Source organism: Salminus brasiliensis, chromosome 12, assembly GCF_030463535.1.
Source record: "Salminus brasiliensis chromosome 12, fSalBra1.hap2, whole genome shotgun sequence".
NCBI classification, from domain to species: Eukaryota; Metazoa; Chordata; class Actinopteri; order Characiformes; family Bryconidae; genus Salminus; species Salminus brasiliensis.
The window spans coordinates 32,574,439-32,594,772 of NC_132889.1; the positions used below are offsets into that span (position 1 = coordinate 32,574,439).

General features: G+C 41.7%; 1 protein-coding gene across 1 annotated transcript; it reads left to right on the forward strand.

The window, feature by feature from the left end:
* The first annotated feature begins 1,758 nt into the window (after positions 1 to 1,758).
* nmt1a (N-myristoyltransferase 1a) lies at positions 1,759 to 18,251 on the forward strand. The gene is made up of 12 exons (XM_072693365.1): positions 1,759 to 1,881; positions 9,092 to 9,191; positions 9,323 to 9,467; positions 11,153 to 11,271; positions 12,811 to 12,902; positions 13,140 to 13,256; positions 13,754 to 13,924; positions 14,106 to 14,214; positions 14,772 to 14,942; positions 15,905 to 16,072; positions 16,164 to 16,301; positions 16,987 to 18,251. Exons 1-12 carry the CDS (start codon positions 1,772 to 1,774, stop codon positions 17,005 to 17,007), a joined length of 1,461 nt encoding a protein of 486 aa, XP_072549466.1. The 5' UTR covers positions 1,759 to 1,771; the 3' UTR covers positions 17,008 to 18,251.
* Positions 18,252 to 20,334: the final 2,083 nt, after the last annotated feature.

The window sequence follows — 20,334 nt, forward strand, 5'->3', positions numbered from 1 at the left end:
TTTAACCCAACTGTGCATTGAACACACACAGCACCCTATAGCCATTTCTGCGGTGCCCGGGGAACAGAGAGGCTGAAAGGCCTTGCACAAGGGCCCAACAGTGGCAGCCTTGCTGAACCCAGCTGAACCCTGTCATCAATAACCCAGTGCTCCAACCACTGAGGCACCACTGCCCTGCATAGAACATTGCATTACACTTATTTACAATAGTTTAAATGACCTTTAGCCATTTGTAATTCTTCATCATTTATAAAGTGCTGATAACACATTGGTTAGACTATGTTGGTGCGGCGCAACAGATAACACCACTACCTGCCAGTGAGCTACTATACCCCGGTTCGATTCCCGGTCTGGGTGACTATGCTGCGCTACACCAATAAGGGTGTGGCCGTTGGGCAAGACACCCAACACTACATTGATCCACCTTTGTAAGATGAGTAGCCCTGTAAGTTGCTCTGGATAAGAGTGGCAGCTGAATGTTAATGTCCAGCAATGGATTAATAGGGTGGAAGGTGAAGGCCATGTGTGCTTCACACCTTTGGCGCCATCTTCTGGACAGCAAAATGAGCAAATGGGTTCCAACATTAAGACTTAAGACATTTAAGAGGTCACTGGGTGTCTTTATGGAGTATTTTAAGGGAGCGTAAACTAATGAGTTAAGATGGTGTTGGATTTTTAACAAAAGTTTTACAGCCCTGTTTCTAATTATCCTGACTTTTCTTTTTAATGAAGACACGACAGTGTTGGAGGTTCACAGCTTGTCACTTCTGTGTCCCAAACTCTTACTATTTAGCTATGCCAAGGTAAATACACATACCTAGGGTACTTTTAAGACCTGTAGCACTAAGTATTACGATCCAAAAAGATGATGTTCAGTCATTTCTCGTTCTTCTTCAAGAAACACTTGAGTTTCAGCCTGAATCAAGACAAAATAACTATATTTACCATTAGTGCTGGACAGGGATGGAATTTGGCCTTTGCCTTTAACCCATCTGTGCAGTGCGGACACACACACACACACACACACACACACCAACACAGCGACACTGAGCACACGTGCCCAAGGAGTGTGAAGGGCCTTGCGCAAGGGTCCAACAGTGGCAGCTTGCTTGAGCCTGGGTACTGAACCCACAACCCTGTCATCAAAAAAAGGTGCAGGTGCACGTATTTGTCACTGTACAGTGTGCACAGTGTACACAGTGAAATATGTCCTCCGCATTTAACCCATCTGGTAGTGAACACACACTCACACACACACACACACATGTTAGGGGCAGTGAGTACACACACACACACACCCAGAGCGGTGGGCAGCCAACTCCAGCGCCCGGGGAGCAGAGAGGGTAAAGGGCCTTGCTCAAGGGCCCAACAGTGGCAGCTTGCCGAGCCCGGGAATCGAACCCACAACCCTGTTATCGATATCCCGGTGCTCTAACTGCTGGACCACCACTGCCCACCATGGCCACCCCATCATGCACCATACAGCAGATATTTCTCATTTAGCTGGACTAGCAGGTCTTTAAGGGCCTCCAACGACAGGGGGTTGTTGTCAGGGGGTGTGGTTAGGTTGCTGTTGTCAAGGGGCGTGGCTAACGTTTTCAAAGTACATAAATATCCAAATAACACCCACAACGTCCTATTCCGTCCTAAAGTACAGCTAGCTAACGTCTATTCCCTTATGTACTGCAACGAACTACATTGACCATAAGGCTGTGAGAGAGTGGGTGTGTCCGGACTTTTACAAGACCAGTCCCTCATTTCCTGGTTAAACATGGCGGATGAGAATGAGACAGCACCGAAGCCGGAGAAAAAAGCGGAGCTAGAGGAGGACCACGGACACTGCAGTGACTGCGAAAATGAAGAGCACCATTTTGACGACGGGTAAGTGGTGCAACACACCGCTGCTGTGGTGGTTATAGGTTTTAAACGGTCGCGGTCCGCAGTCCTAAAAGCTCGGCCGTCAGACGGCTGGGTCAGTGGAAGCCAAAGGAACGGTGGTCCAAGGAATCCGCCCACTGGGGGATGGTGATTGGTCCGTTTGCTTGATTGACAGCGCATTCCTCACGCTCATTGGAGCATGCGGCTGCGTTCTGGAGAAATGGGCGGGACTTAAAACCTCGTTTCTTTAGTTCTGCTGCTCGGGCTAAGCTGCTGCTGCTGCTGTCAGTTATTCGCACATTTTGCTTGTTTTAGCGATGTATCACCGAAGCCGTAATTATTATTATTATTATCTTCCACACCAAAAACAAGCAATCTCGCTAATCTAATATCTATATCGCTGTCTTGGTCTCTGAAAGTGGCTAAATATGCAGCTCACTGGCACATGAGCCACACTGAGCGCTATGGGGTCTCTAGCTACCACCTACACGAGCAGATATACAGCCAACTAATGCTTGTGAAATTGGCTAAATATCCAGCTATGATAATTATCTGGTCATAAATATAACAGTTAAGAAGCTACAGTGACTAAAGCAGCGTGGTGACTGAAGGGGAGATCATATGGAGGCCTCCCTTGTCTCCCTTGCTAGCTCGCTAACTAGACCAGCCAAGCCAAGCCAGCACGTTAATGGCTGCTAGCTAGCTTTAACTAGTTTAATCTCAGACCAAAAAAAGAGCCGTTTTATTGCTGTTCGCGCAGATTTCCTACATATTTACATGCTTTCTATGTTGTAATTATACTTGTAATAATTTCTGAACTGGTGGAAATCTGCTTTTTGGCCAGATTTATTCAGCAGGGCGATAAAGCTAGCTAGCTAACGTTAGCTAGCGCTAGAGCTGTGAACCTGAAGCTCTTCAGGCTGTACATTTCAAGCTGTATATTTGATTTATTTGGACCTTTAAAGCTTTAACTGCACAGCTGGAGATGCTATGTGCTTTGTCCTGTCACATAAATCCATGTTAAGATGTAAAACCAACCAGAAAATAGAAATGGAGGAGCCCAGTGCTGTGTCTGCAGATATAGCCATTGAACAGGTAGCTAGCTAAGCATTAGTAAGGACCAGTGGTAGACCATGAAGGAGAGCAGTGTGCTTTGGCCACAGACATGGTTAAACGTGTGGGATGTCAGGCAGACAACTCATTATACTTTCACTTTCATATATATATATATATATATATATATATATATATATATATATATATATATATATATATATATATATTATATATATATATATATGCATGCAAGCAGTCTATCTAAGCTAATCTAATATATGTATAATCACTGTCTCTGAAAGTGGCTGAATATGCAGCTCACTGGCACATGAGCCACACTGAGCGCTATGGGGTCTCTACCACCTACACGAGCAGATATACAGCCAACTAATGCTTTGTGAAATTGGCTAAATATCCAGCTATGATATTCATCTGGTCATAAATATAACAGTTAAGAAGCTACAGTGACTAAAGCAGCGTGATGACTGAAGGGGAGATCATATGGAGGCCTCCCTTGTCTCCCTTGCTGACCAGTCCAGCCAAGGCTAGCTTTGACTAGTGTAATCTAGTGAACCCTTATCCGTTCACAGTCTTCTGCCGTTTAAAGTTGACTGGCTCTGCCGTCATGTGAGCTAGTTTGCATTCCTAGATCAAAAGTTCAGCCTCATTTTTACATAGATACATATCATGTTTGCAAATAAATCGACTGTCGGCAGGTACTTCCTTGTGTCCGTGAACGAAGCTTAAAGTGCTGCTGATTGATGCTTTTCAATGCATTCTTTCAGATGCTTCACATCTGTGGTAAAGCTTGAAATTTTACATTGTTTTTATCAGTTTTACCTCAGATGTGACTAATCAGCCAATGATGCACTGGTGCATCGTGATTGAGTTTGTTTTCGTGATGCACAATAACCTTTTCTAAGCATATTGAGGATATGTACATGCTTAAAGAACACTGATCCACTGCAGGTTTTACTACAAACAGTGTATTTGACTGGTTTAGTTGGACGTAGAGCAGCAGATGTTGAATAATACTCTGTTGAGTATTATTATTGTCAAGTATTATTATTGTGTATCATTAAAATATCTTTAAATATCATAATATAGTGTTTTTACCATATCGCTCAGCCTCGCCCTATACTAAAAAAAAATAAAGGTGCAAGAAGTGGTTCTATATGCTATTGAAGAACCACCTTAGGTTCCACAAATGAACCAAATTCATGTAATAGAGATGGGTTAATGTGAGAAGGGTTATGGAACCAAATGTGGTTCTTCGATGTTGTTGCTCCTCAAAGGTTTCTGTTTACACCTGGCATTAACAAGCGTTTTGTGTCCGGGTAGAATCTGGATCTACTTTGACTGGATTTTGTTTACACTAGTCATTAAAATGCATGACCAGGTGAGATCCAGGTGTTTCACCTTCTCTTGTGAAAAGCAGATCAGAATGTACACTTCCATCTGTTTCACTGAAGCACCTGGTTCTCATGTTCCTGTAACGGTTCCATCAGGAGATGTGATGGACAAGGGAACAAGTCATGCGGTGAAGGTGAAAGTGAAATCCGAACATGGTCCGATCACCAAAAGCACACGTTAATGGCAGGTGTAAACCGGCTCAAAGAAACATATCTGGGCTCCTTTAGTATCATGAGACTAGTCTGAGTCAGTTCATACCTACTAGCTACATCTCCTCATCACACAGTACCACCAGCACTGGGAGGATGAGGGTTAAAGCATCGTCAGGGTCATGTGAAGCACCACCATCTCTTTTTAAACTACCGCTAATGCATAATCACTGGACAGCTCAACACACTTGGAGGAGAACAGAGAGGTGCAGAGAGGCCCATCCTTCTGGGCCCATGCTTTCTGGGACTCCCGGCCATGGATGGCTGTGGCATCGCCATGCAATCTCCAGATGGTTGGACCATCCTAGGGCATCCACAGAGCCAACTGAGCAACTCGAGCAGCCAACTGATCTTATCGCCCAGCACTAGTACAACCCTTAGACTGTTGCACCCCTCAGTAAAGTCACCTTTTACCTGCTTTAAAATAAACATGGGAATAAGAGGCCTACGGTTATGTTAATTATCTGCAAGTGACCATGTTTGTAGTTATTCCATCATTAGGAGAAACTGGCATTGAGCTATATTTCTTGTACAGGAGTGATCAATATGTCATAAAATTGATGATGCACTCCATCCATCTTAAGATTGGAGTGAAATAAATGAGAATATTGTTAAAATGAATGCTATGAAGTTGTAGCATGACGTATAAGATTTGATTTGCCTTTCGTGACCTTGCACGTCCTGCCCATTGTGATAACGATGCTGAAACTATATACTGTGCAGCCCTAATTTGTGTTGTAATCTCTGATGCCCAAATTAAGATGACAAGTATTGTCTGATATAGGATTGCACAAGAATATCGGAATCATTTCAGCATCTGCAGAACAATGGATTGGCATGGGACAGATATTTAGATTTGATATTTGAAGCCAAAATGTCATCTTTCATTTCAAATTGAATCTTTTACAGATTAAATGTTAAATTTTGCTTTAGTGCTGATCCAAGAGGTTATAGTCTGTCGTTTTTAGTCGTATATTTTAGTCTTATTAGGCACAAAATTCCCATATCGATGTTAATAACCATGCTAATGATAGACTGTATTTAGTGACCAACTAGATGCACTTTAGTTATCCACATGGTACAGATCAGGTAAATTACTAGTAAAGTAATTTACCTGATTGTCGTCTTGTCCCTATGTTCATACTGATGTTAATTTCTGATGCTTAGGATAAATGAAATTACTAGTAAATCAATTATTGGACGTGTTTTTGTTTTGTTTGTTTGTTTTTTTCCTTTTTGTGGGTTTTTTGGGGGGGGGGTGTTTTTTTTTTGTTTTTTTTTTTTGTTTTTTTTTTTTTTTAATCGTCCAATTTCTTATCCGTGTGTTTGTACTGATGTCCATTTCTATAATTCATTACAGATGTACCTAAAGTGGTACAGTTGCAATATCTAGTCACTCCATGTGAAACTAATCCCCTCTGAACAGTAGACCTACTTCAAGTAAAGTTTGCAGTCCGAATCTTTTTGGGTGACATAGACATTTTACATATAACATTAGCCAGTTGACTACCTCTGTGCTAACAGGAGTACTTTTCAGTGAAGCACCCCTTTAACTGCCTCTAGCCCTGTTGGCATGTAGAAGTGCTACTGAATGAAGATATACAGCCTTCCCACACAGAGCGCCATACATACTGTTAGCAGCCATGCTTGACAGTACAGTATAGTGTTCATTCAGGCAGTAGAGACTGAAAACACCGGTCAGGGGAACAGCAGCAGCAGCAGAGGCAGGGGGTTTTGTTGTGGTGGTCTCTTCACTCTAGCGGGGATGGAATCCTGTCGAAGCGACAGTTAGCATGGTTTCTTTCTTTCGCTAGCTTTTGTTCGGTGTCATAGGGCACGTCCCTCATCCCCTCACAAACGCACGCTTACCCCCCCGGGGTAATGTGACATACCATCTGTCCCACACTAACAAATGTAGCTCAGTGCCCTCACCTCACTGCCCCCCCTTTGGATGGTAATAGGATTAACTGCTGCTCCTCAGTAAGTACTCTGCTGTGTCCTGACTCTAGTTTAGCTAAACCCATATTAGCTCTGCTCAGCCAGGGATAGACCTGCTGTGTTCTGCGCCTAAAAGTTTAGTGTGTTCTGGGTAAAACGCACCTCTTGTGCAATTGAACTTTTGCAACGGCTAAAGTGAATCAGCTGTTTTGCAGTGGGGCCCTCTGGGACTAGACACGGAAAGCAAGGTGTCGGATACGGATCATGGCATCGTTCAGATCCGCGCTGAAATGAAGTGTATGTTGGAGCGCTGCGCTGTTAAAAATAAAGATCTTTCAGAAGGTTCTTTGAGCGATACCAGAGTAGAACCACTTTTGGTGGACATAAGGAACCAAAAGAGTGATATGTGAGTGTGAAGAACCTTTTAAATAACCTGCTGTAGAGGTACAATAACAGTTCAGATGTTCTTCACGCCCGCTTATCAGAACCATGTTTGTATTGGAGATGTGTAAGTGTGAAGAACCTCCATCTGATATGATATATAAAGGTTCTTTACCAATGTAACAGTTCCTTACGGTTGTAGAGTGTGAAGAACCTTTAAATCAGAAAGTTCTTTAGACCATAAACAGGTTCAGACCTGGATTCGTATGGGACCAACAGTGGTTCTTCTATTGTATCGCTCAAAGAACCTTCTGAAGCTCCTTTATTTTTGAGAGCAAATGCCAAGAATACCACACTGCCAGTTAATCAGGAGAGTGTTTAGCGTGGTGTGTCTCAGAAAGCCCCCCGACTGTGAGATGTGTTCTTCGGTCTGAATTTGATGCTGTTTGTTGGCTTCAGCTCCATTGTTTAGCCCTCTTGTTGTTGTTGTTTTTTTTTTACCCTTTTAATGAGTACCCCTTCTACCTGCTTCTGCCTTTTTGTTTAGCAGTGTCTCTCTCTCGCACTCTCTCCCTCTCTAACGATACACTATATGGACAAAAGTATTGGGTCACCTGCTTATTCATTGTTTCTTCTGAAATCAGAGTACCTCCCTCACCTCCCCATCTCATTCCCATCTCCGCAGCTGACCCCAAAAGTATTGGATGGAGCACCATCCATCATTCCAAAGAACACAGTTCTTCCACTGCTCCACAGCTCAATGCTGGAAGGCTTTATTCTCCTCTAGCCCACGCCTGGCATTAGGCATGGTGTCAATATGTTGATTTGTTTTTGTTTTTTTTCCCCCCTGCTCGTGGGAGTCCTAATCTGTTGGCCTTTTTTTTTCTGCGAGGACTAGACAAGCAATTAAACGTAATATATTTTTTTTGGTAGTTTCAGACCAATTAGAGGAAATTGAGGTAAGCTATAGTCACCCCTCAGACAACAGAAGACGAATAAGCACCTGAAAAGCAGCAAAAATGAAAGAGTTGCCAAGACTTCCAGGACTGCTTGCCGTCTTGAACCTCTAATTTGAACGAGTTTAGAGTACTGTGTCTGAGGTTGGTGCTGCTGGTATAAATACCATAATATTAGCAAGAAAGCAGGACCGAAATACACCTGTTGAGTCATTTTATCTGGCAACTTGCCGAATTGACAATACACCGACGTTAGACACACATCCTTCTACAAACCAATCCGATGTCCAGTATAGGAAGATTCAGCTCACGTAGGTAAGGACGCCATAGTAGGTAGCTGTCTAGCGAACTAGATCTTATGATTGGTCACAGAGTGACTCTGGAGTATCCCTGAAAGCCTGCACATGCCTGTCAGTGAGAAAGGCAGTGCTGCTGCCAGTTTGGCTGTTGGAAAGTTGTTGGTGAGTGGACCGGTTCTGATGAAAGCGCAGCGTTCTCTGGAAGCTGACTCACAAGGTGGAGGTCCTTTTCTACACTCTGCATGCTTTTTCAAAACCTTGCTTTTTAGATGGAAGGATACTACATTCACATGCACAATATGTCCAAATATTTGTGGACACCCTTTCTAATAAATGCATTCAGCTGCTTTAGGCTGTACCCATTGCTGACACTGGTGTGCAAATGTGCACACACAGACGCAGCTTGTCTAGTCCCTGAACAGAAGAACTGCTAATACAATAGGAATCTCTAGAGCAGGTAAACATGAACCTAATTGCACCATGCCTAATGCCAGGTGTAGGCTAGAGGGGGTATATAGACCCCCAGCATTGAGCTGTAGAGCAGTAGACCAGTGTTCTCTGGACTGGGGTGCTGATCATCTAACATTTCTGACCTCATAAACTCTTGTTAAATGCAATCAAATCTTAAACGAAGAGTTTAAGGTCAGGCTGATTTGGAGCGGGAGTGAGGATCTACCACCTTGGTGTGTTTAGATCCAATGCACATGGCTCCCAATATTCATATACCCCAGAAGCCTTTACCTAGATCAGGTGTGTAGATTAGGTCTGGACCGAGATCATCAAATGCATCACTGTATTTGCTTAGCGCATCAGAAACACCCCATCAAACATATTTACAGAGCAGTGATTAGTGTAAGAACCTGTTAATTCTCCATGAGATGGAAAATGAGCACTGGTATCATTTTAAATAAATTGAAATATGAATTTTATATATATATTTTTTGTTTCTTATCATTTGCAGGGAAAAGGGTGACACAGGGGCCAAGAAGAAGAAAAAGAAACAGAAGAAAAAGAAGGACAAGTCTGGAGGAAAGGACTTAGCACAGGATCCATTGGCCAAAGTGAGTGTGTATCTCTGTCTGTCTGTGTCTGTGTCTGTGTCTGTGTCTGTGTGTGTGGTCTTTTTCTAGAAGTCATTTTCTAAAAGCTTCTTTCTGTTTCTGCTTCTCTTTCTCTTTCCTCCTCTCTCCAGGTAAACTCTCTACCTGCTGATAAGCTTCAGGAGATCCAGAAAGCCATTGAGCTCTTCTCGGTAGGACCAGGACCAGCCAAAACCATGGAAGAGGCCTCCCGTCGCAGCTACCAGTTCTGGGATACTCAGCCAGTCCCGAAACTCGGTACTTTTTAGAATCAGTAAAATCTTTTTTGTATTTTGACTTTGGTTCCTCTCTCTTTGCCGTTTGCCACCATCTCTAGTTCTGTCTGTGTCACGAGTGATTTTTTATTTTTTATTTTATTATTATTTTTTATATATATATGATGCAGCAATACAACAGAAGGCATATTACCCCCATGTCACTTTCTCAGAGTTGGGATGTAATGAAATGCACATATTAGAAATTATAATGAATGAATGAATAAGTAATAAATACCAGCAGCCTGTGTCTTTAAGAGATACGTTATTTTTAGGTGTGCTTTTTTCTTAATTTTATACTTAAAGCTATATTCTTCAAAATTGTCTTAACTTTTTGCTTAAAGATTGTAAGAACATTGGGTTTCCCAAAAACAAAAATCTTTTCTTAAATATTTTCCTAACCTTATGATAGCCTCGCCCTTTGCCCCAGGCTGTAAGCCTTCAGTAGGTACGCCTCTAATGATCAGTTAAATAGTTAAATTACTACAATTAATGTCCAGTTTAACTGAATTAAAAGTGATGATCATTAAAATCTTCTAACTTAGTTTGATTCTGTTTTTCCTTCGTTTTTTCACGGGTTTAACTGAATATCGGAAAATTAAAAATTATTTTACTTTTTTTATGATAAGCTATGAAATACAAAAGACGTCTGTTACAATTGGCCCAAAAAAGAAAAAAGCAAAGACCATCTTAAGAAAAAATAATAAAGATTTTCTTAAGAGAATATTTAAGCACTACTTAAGATTTCTGGATAACCGTGCTTAAGCACATTCTTATGAACCTCTTAGTGTTTCTTTTAAGATCCTTCATAAGGTTCTTTCTTAGAAAGGCTTTTGTGCATATTGACGAGATTTTAAGCTTAGCATGTAGCAAACAAGTTGTTTAGATGATCTCTGAAGAGGAACTTTAAAAAGGAACTCAAGAAAACCGGCTTCTTTGGAAACTGCGGTTCTTGCTAAAGCATGAGTAGAGCGATAAATCCGAGTGATAAGCCAGTTTTTGAGCTCGTTCATCGTAGTGAGCTCATTTCAGGATGACTGAACTGAACCGTTCTCGGTCAGGGACATGTTTGCGAGTGATAAGACTAGCTGTCTAAGACTGTAATGGTGTCCTTTCAGTTTTTTTTTTTTTTTTTTTTTTTTTTTTTTTCTCAATTGAATTCTGTTAATGCTCAGAGTGAGACTGATGTCACGTTGACAGAAAAACCTTTGCAGAGGCTCAGGAATAAGCATGGCACTGACATTCACTGTATTCCCAGATGATTGTGGACATCCTTTCTAATGAATGCGTTTAGTTACTGTAGTTACTGTGTTCTCTGGAATGATGGTTGGTGCTCCGTTTAATAATTTTTGGATGTGTTAGGGTGGTGATCATCCAACATCCTGACCTCACTAACGCTTTTGCAGCTGAATGCCAGCAAGTCCTCACAGCAGTGCTCAAAAAATCTAGTAGAAAGTCTACTCCAACAAAAGACAGCATTTTGCTTTTACCCTTGATTTCAGTAGAAACAAAGAATCAGTTTGAGGTGTCCCAATACTTTTGTCCATATAGTGTATGTTTTTAAACTTGGTCCAAACATCTCGGTGCTTTTTTTTCAGTGCAACCTTAGGCCAAGCCTGACTTGTCAGTTGCCTCATTTTTTTTTATGTTGTTGTTTTTCTTGTGTAGGAGAGATGGTGACTTCACATGGCTGCATTGAGCCCGATAAAGATAACATCCGAGAGGAGCCGTACAGCCTTCCTCAGGGTTTCAGCTGGGACGCTCTGGACTTGGGCAACCCTGGTGTGGTAAGACAGGCTCACACACGCAGAAACATCTACCAGCAGTACCCAAGCCAGTTTTCTCTTTCTAACCCGGAGCCATTTTCTGTCACTTGTGGTTCGTTAAGACAGCGGACCTTAATGCTCAAATCCAATTTGCTGATTTCTTCCTCTGAGTGGGTTTCTCTGTCTAGACCAGCAGTTACTGTAGTCTGAAAAGCCCATTGTATTTCAAAGTAGTGTAAGCTAAGAATGCTTAAAGCCAGGTTTGGTAGGTTATTTTTGTCTTAAAAGTCCTTGTGTTTGTCCTGAAAGGCTGTGCCAGACAGGCAGTGTAACTTTGTTCCTCTTGCCTCTGGAGATTTCAGCTGTAATCTAGAGCTCATTGTCTTTCCCGGTACTGTATCGATTTCTGTTCACATGACCCGTACTTTGTTTTGCTCAGGTCAGCTTTTGCTTGTTAATATCTAATATAAAATTGTCTAATATCCAGTAACTACCCAGAAATAGTCGCAGACTGGACAGGGTAGAGTCATGTGACTGCCAATGTGAAAAGTATACTCTCAAAAGTCTTTTACCTCATTATTTCAAAAAATTGTTACAATAAATGGTTTTTGCTGCAATGAACCTAAAGGTAGATTTAGTAAAGCACAGCATGGATGGATTGATCAAGCTTTGGGTAGATTTGGGTAGTTTACTGGGAGACGGAGGAATTTACATTAAGTACTAGAAGGTTCTGGGAGCAACTTTCCACCATCTGCAAAAAGGGCTGAGATGAAAATCAGATGGCTTCTACAGCAGGATAATTATTCTATATACCTCAAAATTCATAGTGCACTACCTGAATAGATGAGAACTGATGGTTGTGCCATGGCCCCAGAAGCCTTTGGGCAGTGAGTGGCTCGATAATCTAATGCGCTACCACTGTGGCCCAGAGGTCATGGGGTCATGAATCCTGAGCCATGCCTCTTTGCCATCAGCAGTCAGAGTCTGAGAGAGTGCTCTTTCTGGGTGGGTAGATGGGGTTTCTCCCCTACTCACTCTTAAGCGGTGTTGGCTGGCACAGGCGTCTGTTAGCTGGTGTGGCTGAGCTGGGGACTGCGTTCCTTTTTTTAGGAGTCCTTATTCTCTTAGTGTCGGGAGCGTTGCTTGTGCAAGGGGCAGCTACAAACAGATGGGTTAAATAACAGTACCAAATTGGGAGAAAAGGGACAAAAATCAACTGCAAATAAAAATAAATAATACATGTGAACAATAATTGAAAGACTGTAAAAGTGGCTGCAAGCTGTGGTGCTTTTTAAAAGGGGTTTGTCCTAAGTACTGACCATGCAGGGTACCCAACCTTTATCCCATTTGGGAATCGAGTCATCTTTTGCTCTCTTGGTTTCTCAAAGGAACACAAATTAACCAACAAATTAATTAACCACAAATTAACCAAATTGGCCCAACATTTCCATGCCACAGCATTGGCTTTGAGTTTTCATTTCATCAAGTAAAAAGTACTGAACACCTGTAAAGACTAGATGTGGGTTAAGTTCTGATCTCTTGTGCTTCCTCTGTGCTCAGCTGAAAGAGCTCTACACTCTCCTGAATGAGAACTACGTGGAGGATGATGATAACATGTTCCGCTTTGACTACTCGCCGGAGTTCTTGCTGTGGTATGTATATGCATTATCCAGACAGTCTATTCTGTAAGTGTGGGATGAGAAATGGCTGGAGTGGTGGGTGGGGGATGGGGATGGGGGGTTATTATTATTATTATTATTATTATTATTATTATTGGTAATTGGTTACATAAGAGTTCAGTCTTAATCATGGATTTCTGCTACCATCTGCACATCTCACCATCTCTCTGCCTGCCCATTCTGTCCCCCTGTTCCCTCTCTCTCTCTCAGGGCTCTGCGCCCCCCAGGCTGGTTGCCACAGTGGCACTGTGGTGTGAGAGTGAACTCTAATCAGAAGCTGGTGGGCTTCATCAGTGCCATCCCAGCCAGCATCCGCATCTATGACGTGTAAGCACTTATATATTTACACTTACACTTTTATTTATATATATATATATATATCTCTATTTCAATTTTCAAGTCTGTAGTCTTTAACCTATGCTGTACAGTCTTTACTTGTCTTAATAGCCAGCAGATCTACCTGATTTACATAATTATAGTTTTCAACATGTCAAAACTGCAAAAACTAATACTGTGCCTTCTAAATCTGTGGACTGGTTGTCCGTTCCAAGGAGCCATCTCCTCAGTGATAAAGGGGCAGATGAACCTGCACACCATACATGCAGGCAAAACAAGACCTTTCCAAAAATCCTAGGCAAAATAATAATAAATAGCAAATTCTGCATAACGGCAAAATCTTCAGAAGTATCAGAAGTGCACAAACAAAACAAAAAAAAGAAGAAAAGGGTCCTGTTAGACCATCTTCAGTGCTTGAAAATTGCTATATGCTGTGTATCACAGACTGTTGTACATTGTGGAATCTCTGTGTGCTGTTTTTCCTCCAGAGAGAAGAAGATGGTGGAGATTAACTTCCTGTGTGTGCACAAGAAGCTGCGCTCCAAGCGCGTGGCTCCGGTCCTGATCCGAGAAATCACCAGACGGGTCAACCTGCAGGGCATCTTCCAGGCTGTCTACACTGCAGGAGTGGTACTGCCCAAACCAGTGGGCACTTGCAGGTAGCACGCTCGCACATGCACACTAGTACACTACTTCTAAACTGTTTAGCATCAAAGCATGACTGTAGGTCAGTAGCAAGGTGAAAGGCTTTACTGAAACAACTGAAGCTGTTTTGGAAACAGAAGACATGCCTGTATCATGTTTCTGTACACACGTTTGCGTCTGTGTGCACATGTACAGGTACTGGCACCGGTCCCTGAACCCACGGAAGCTGATTGAGGTGAAGTTTTCACATCTGAGTCGGAACATGACTATGCAACGCACCATGAAGCTGTATAGGCTGCCGGAGGTACACACCAGTCATCAGTTGTGGTGTTTTTTTTTTGTTCGTTTGTTTGTTTGTTTGTTTTTTGTTTTTTTTGGGGGGGGGGGACTCCAGGAGTGGCCCACTTAATCTGCCTTTGTCCAGTAATAACCTTTATGCATCTATGTTGCATTTCATTGCTGGCATATGGAGACCCTAGCATTTGGATCAAATGTTTAAGATTATGTCCGCACAAATTTAGGTTGCAGGTGTATCCAAACTTTTGACTTGTAGTGAATTCAGACAGTCAATTTCCATTCCTTCAGCAGAATGCAGTCCTACCCAATTCTGAACTGGAACAAGATATAAATAACTAAAAAAAAAAAAAAACAAAACATAAGCGAATCGACTGTGGTTCTCTCGCTCTCGCTCTCTCTCTCGCTCTCTCTCTCTCGCTCTCTGTGTATCTATCTGTCTATTTTTAAATATTCTCAAATTTTGCAACCTGAGCTTTGCAGATGCTAACATGCTGCTATTACTCATGGCTGGTCAAGCCCCTTTGAGATGATGACTTACATTGGGTGCCTTCTATCTGTCTGTAGGCTCCTAAGACTACAGGCTTGAGGCCGATGACTGTGAAGGATGTCCCCGCCGTGCACCGCCTGCTGCAGGACTACCTGCGTCAGTTCCACCTGGCACCCTCCATGAATCTGGAGGAGGTTAAGCACTGGCTTCTCCCTCAGGAGAACATCATCGACACCTACGTGGTGGAGGTATGCCACCTGCAGGAACCTCAACAACCACAGATTGCTCAAATTCACCACTACTGTTCACTAAACGCGTCATATTGATGACCTCTCTAATGCAGATCTGGTCTTAGTAAGGCTTTCAGTCTGAGATATATCTCTAGCTCTGTTTACTTTAATTTACAATTTACATTTCCATCATATTTCTTTTATGTGGTAGTAATCCCATTAAGGAAATTAATTATTTAGGAAAGGTTCAGTTTCTCGTCATTGATTAGTGATAACTTGATGCCTCTTCGGCGTTATTAACAAAAAAAAAATTAAAACCTTGTATCTCAAGTGTCAGCTTTACAGAAGCAGGTAAAAAACCTTCTTTAAAGTTAAATGGAAGTCAGTGTAAAAGTATTTTATGTCAAGTAATTTGGGAGTTTTTCTGTTGGCCCATTTATCATGAAATTGTAACACAATGTAAACAACTGCCAATGTTTCATTTGACATTGACATTTGACATTTTCAAAAAGTGAAAAATGTAAAAAATGGAGGCAATAATTTACCAGAACAACAAACAAACAGAATAATAGAATGAATAGAATAGAAAACTTGTAAAAGCTATGTGTCCTATAGCTTTTACTATTTATCGGTCAATGTTAAAAGCCAGAGAGAGGTGGTATTCATTCTGTCAGTGACCTTAGTTAGGACTATATTGGTCAAAAAAGGTTTTAGTGTTTTTAGTTTGTAAAAGTTTAGTTAGTTAAGGGAAACCTCAACCGAGAAATGGTCCATCTGAGGTTTCACAAATCGCTGCTGAAGTCTGTACAGTTATAGTTAAAAGACCTTCATCACTTTACTGCCTTCTGAGACCGCATGAACGGCAAGGTGTCAAGTCGGCTAGCTACCTTCAGAGCGTACAGGATAAACTGTTATATGCTTTTCCTTGTTGTTTAATAATTGATCCTGATTGGTGTGTTGATTGGCTGTTGGTCTGGTAGAACGCAGAGGGGAAGGTGACCGACTTCTTGAGCTTTTACACTCTGCCGTCCACCATCATGAACCACCCAGTGCACCGCAGTCTGAAGGCAGCCTACTCCTTCTACAATGTGCACACCAGCACGCCGCTGCTTGAGCTGATGGGAGACGCACTGATCCTAGCCAAGTCGGTCAGTAAATACACCTGTTTGTTCATATTTGGTGATGTAATCCACTTGGACATTTTGGTTCTTCAACGCTTGTGTCCCTTTCCCCCTGCAGAAAGGATTTGACGTCTTTAATGCACTGGACCTGATGGAGAACAAGACCTTTCTGGAGAAGCTGAAGTTCGGTATCGGAGATGGGAACCTGCAGTATTATCTCTACAATTGGAAATGTCCCAGCATGGGCTCGGAGAAGGTACGGTCCAAAACATACATTCTAGTTCTGTTTGTCTACAACCCACCCAGCAACCACCTAGCGAAAAAACAGTGACCACTCTGCATTTTGTTCAGGATTTTTGTATGCATGTACTGCTTAAAACCACCAGTGAACCTAAACAGTTTTTTGAGCGGGTACTATTTCGCTCTAAACTTCCCAAACAGACAAAAGTATTGAGACGCCGGTCCTTCATCGTTTCTTCTAAAATCAAGGGTGTTTTTCTTTTCTTTTCAAAAAGTTTATCCTCTGTAACTGACACTACTGTCCAGGGAAAGCTTTCTACTAGCATTGCCGTGAGGACAAGGTGTTGGATGATCAACTTCCCAACTCATCCCAAAGTAATGCATGATGCCAATAGGTTCATGTTTATCTGCTCCAGAGAGTCCTATTCTATTGGCTTTATTTTTAGACAAGCTGTGTGTGCATGTGTGTTCATTTGCACATCTGTGTCAACAATGGATACATCTTACAGTTGCTGAAAGCCATCATTAGAAGGGGGATGCTCACAAACATGTTACACCAACAATTTGGGGAGTTCTCTCAGAGATACAGGAATAATCCATGTTCAGATTTGTTAATAATCTGTTCGAGATTCTGAGAATCTGAAGTTACAGAGTAGTAATGGTGACCTTGTTTTGTTTTTCTTGCTGTGTTTGTCCTGCAGGTTGGCCTGGTCTTGCAGTGACCCCTCCCATCATTAAAGCCCTTCCTTGCGTCATAGTGAAGCCAAGTTATGACATCATGCACTGACCACCTGACAGAAACTACAGAGGGACTTCCAGGTTTAGGAAGAAAAAGCCACCGCCCATGATCTTTTTTTTTTTTTTTTTTTTTTTTTTGAAGTTGGACCTGCACTGCTGCTGTCAGGCCGAGAGAACATGTTCTCTCCTTTCTTTTATTTTTCTTTTCTACTTTCTTGCTTTCTCTCTCTCTGATTATTTCTTTCTTTTTCTTTCTTTCTCTTTCTTTTCATCTCCCTCAGTACAGGGATCTGAAGCCACTGTAATTACCATCATCGGGCAACAACACAAGCCGCCGCAGTTGTCAGTTGTATCGTTGTATCATGAGTCATGATGAGCGGTAGTATACATGCACTCGAGCAGCTGATACTGCCTCACAGAAACTCCCATGGTACCCACAAGCGTCAATACCATTCTGCTTTCATGCTGACACAGTCAACAGACTTCCGTACAGCAGGGGTTTTTTGGTTGTTGTTTTTTTTTTTGTTTTTTTTGGGTTTTTTCTCCCCGTCCATAATCTGGGAGGCGCTTTTGCAAGAAAAGGATTTAAAAAAGGAAAAAAAAATAAAAAAAAAAACAAACAAACAAAACTTTGTCATCCTCCCTCAGTGTTTGTGACAAAATTGTAACAAAACAATCAAAAACACCAGAAAATACCTTAACGAGAAAGCCAACAAAAGTCAAATAAGGTAATAAAAATCCAAAGTGGACGTTACAAGGGCTGCTGTCGATAATTTGACTTTAATTTTTTTGGTAATGTTGTTGTTCATTCTTTCACTCTCTCTGTTTTTGTCCTGAAACTGTGTTGCTGTTTTTGAGTTCATTTGGACTAGTTGATGTGGTACTTGCTGCAAGGGAGAGAGATTTTCCTTTTTTTTTTTTTTTTTTTTTTTTTTTTTAAAAACCTTCTTCTTTTTTGTCTTTTTTGCTTTTCATGATCTCTTTCTAATCGATGGATCGCTGCTTCATCACTAACTGCCTGTGATTCCCGTTCACTGTAATGCCAACAGAGAAGCCCTGTGTAAATAAGCCAATAACAAGTAACAACAATGTGACATCAATAAAAAGTTGACCGCTAGGCGTCCAGACCATGGACCTGTGGACTAATGAGACATCCTGAGGGCGAATCATGACTAAGGCATAGATCTAGAGTGTGATGGAGGGCAGGAGACGGGTCAAGGGTTCGGGAAAGGGGGGGGGGGGGGGGGGGAGTATTTAATGTATTTGAGAATGAAATATGATTTTTGTGGGGAGGGTTTTTTTGTTGGGGGTGGAGAATGGGCATGTCAAATCTAATGCACTCACATGATTGGCCGATCTTCATGAAATTCTACTGCTATTGGAAATTGCCTGTGGTCTTGGACAGAGTGGAGAGCATACGCTTTGGGGAATTGGCCTGGCATGTGTTCTCTTTTGCTTAATTCAGTGTTTTAGATAGGAATGAAGAGCAGCTACACTCTTCAACATAAGAAAGGTGCAAGAAATGGTTCTTTTGAGTGAGCGATAGAACCAAGGTCTTCAAATCCGGGCCCTGGAATCCAGTTTCCAGTCTTGGGAGGTTGTTTTCGCTGGAAGTTAGTGTCACACCTACCACGACTTACAAAGAACAGAACAGAACAGGACTGGAAACTGGATTTAAGGACCACATTTGAAGACCTCTGCCATAGAAGAACCACTTTGGGTACCATCAAGAATCGTGTGAGTGAGTGTGAAGAACCTCTCCATCAACTGGTGGATCTTTAGACCTTTTAAAAGGTTATTTAGGATCAAACGCAATCTCTATTCCAGACATGCTTCTTTATATATGGTTCTTCTATGGCAGAGGTGGGCAGTTCCGGTCCTGGAGGGGCCGGATTCCTGCAGATTTGTGCTTTTCGGGCTTAAACTTCAGCCCACGTTGCCAACCTCTGTTCTATGGCATTGCTCAAAGAAGCGTTTGTTGCACGATTTCTTTTAAGAGTGTGTAGCAGTAGAGTTTTGTGACTTGGCTGCTGTCTGTTGGGGGTCTTTTGTGGACAGTATGGAGGAAACATCATCAGATGGTTGGAACTAATGGATTCGGTTGAAAACACAACAATGTGGTCTTATGGTTTTCATGACTGAGAGGAAACTGTCAAGAGAATTTTTTTGTGCTAAATAAAAGTAGACATTGCTGTGAGGATTTGGCGCATTGCTCTGGGTCCTTGTGAATTCATTCCGGGGGGAAGCAAAATCTAGACTCCCTTTAACACCCTGTCCCTGTCCTGTAACGACACCACAAAATGAATAAAAAGACATGGTATATTGACATTTTAACCATGAATAAGCACATGCAGTTCCTTAACCCTGAGCTGATGCCTCTTCTGTATTGTAGCAGGTTGTAGAACTAATGTGAGGCCGTGTTGTGAAGATTTCCACTGCCTCGGGTCTGTAAGCTGTGTCGAGGTCTTCAATAAGATTGTCCAGATCTGCTTATGGGAGCGTGTGCATTAAGATGCTGGAAAACCATGTTCATCTCAATGGGATGCCGCCTTAAAAACCAGTAAGAAAAACTTGTGGGAAACAAGACTGCATTTCAGATCGCCTTCATTTGTACTTCTATTATTTTGAAGTGCCCAAAAGGATAGAAATATGCTCTGAAGTGGTCTTAAAAGGCTGTTTAATCAAGGTCACAAGATATTCTGGAACTCTCGATTAAACACCAGCTTCAGCTTCTAGTGTGCTGGGTTTGAGAGAAATTCAGGCTGGCAGTCAGCCCTGTCCGTATTGTCACAGCATTATCCAGCATCACTCAGTTGCGTTAATCTTCTAAGGCGGGCTAAAAACGTGTAGGATTAATTAATTTAATGCTGTTATGGAGCTTTAAAGAAAAAGACTTTAGACCAGCAGTATTATTTGAGTTATTTCTGAGCACATTTTTTGAAATCGAATTTAATCACCTTCTCTATTTTCCCTCTGCATGATCTGTTCAGTCTTATGATGGCAGTGCAGAAAGGTTTTGCTTTCTTTACCTGTATGATAAAAGCATGGGATGGAAATACATCATATTTACATGTCAAAATCAACAAATATTACTTTGCTTTTCAGCAGATTGGTTTTACAAGAGCCATGAGAGTTATAGCACAGGCCTTCAGTCTGATAAACTGTCCTTTTAAACTGGCTCATTTCTGGAGGACCAAGCCTGCCAAAATGAAAACAATAAATAAATTAATTAATAAAAGCAAAAAAAAATTATAGTTTAATAACATGAGACAAAACCATGAACAAACAAATAATGTAATTATAATGTTTAT

Coding starts and splice junctions, on each gene's coding strand:
- nmt1a (XM_072693365.1), top strand. CDS start 1,772: ATGGCGGATGAGAATGAGACAGCACCGAAGCCGGAGAAAAAAGCGGAG. Junction 16,073..16,163: donor CACTGATCCTAGCCAAGTCG/GTCAGTAAATAC, acceptor TTCCCCCTGCAG/AAAGGATTTGACGTCTTTAA. Junction 16,302..16,986: donor CCAGCATGGGCTCGGAGAAG/GTACGGTCCAAA, acceptor TTTGTCCTGCAG/GTTGGCCTGGTCTTGCAGTG.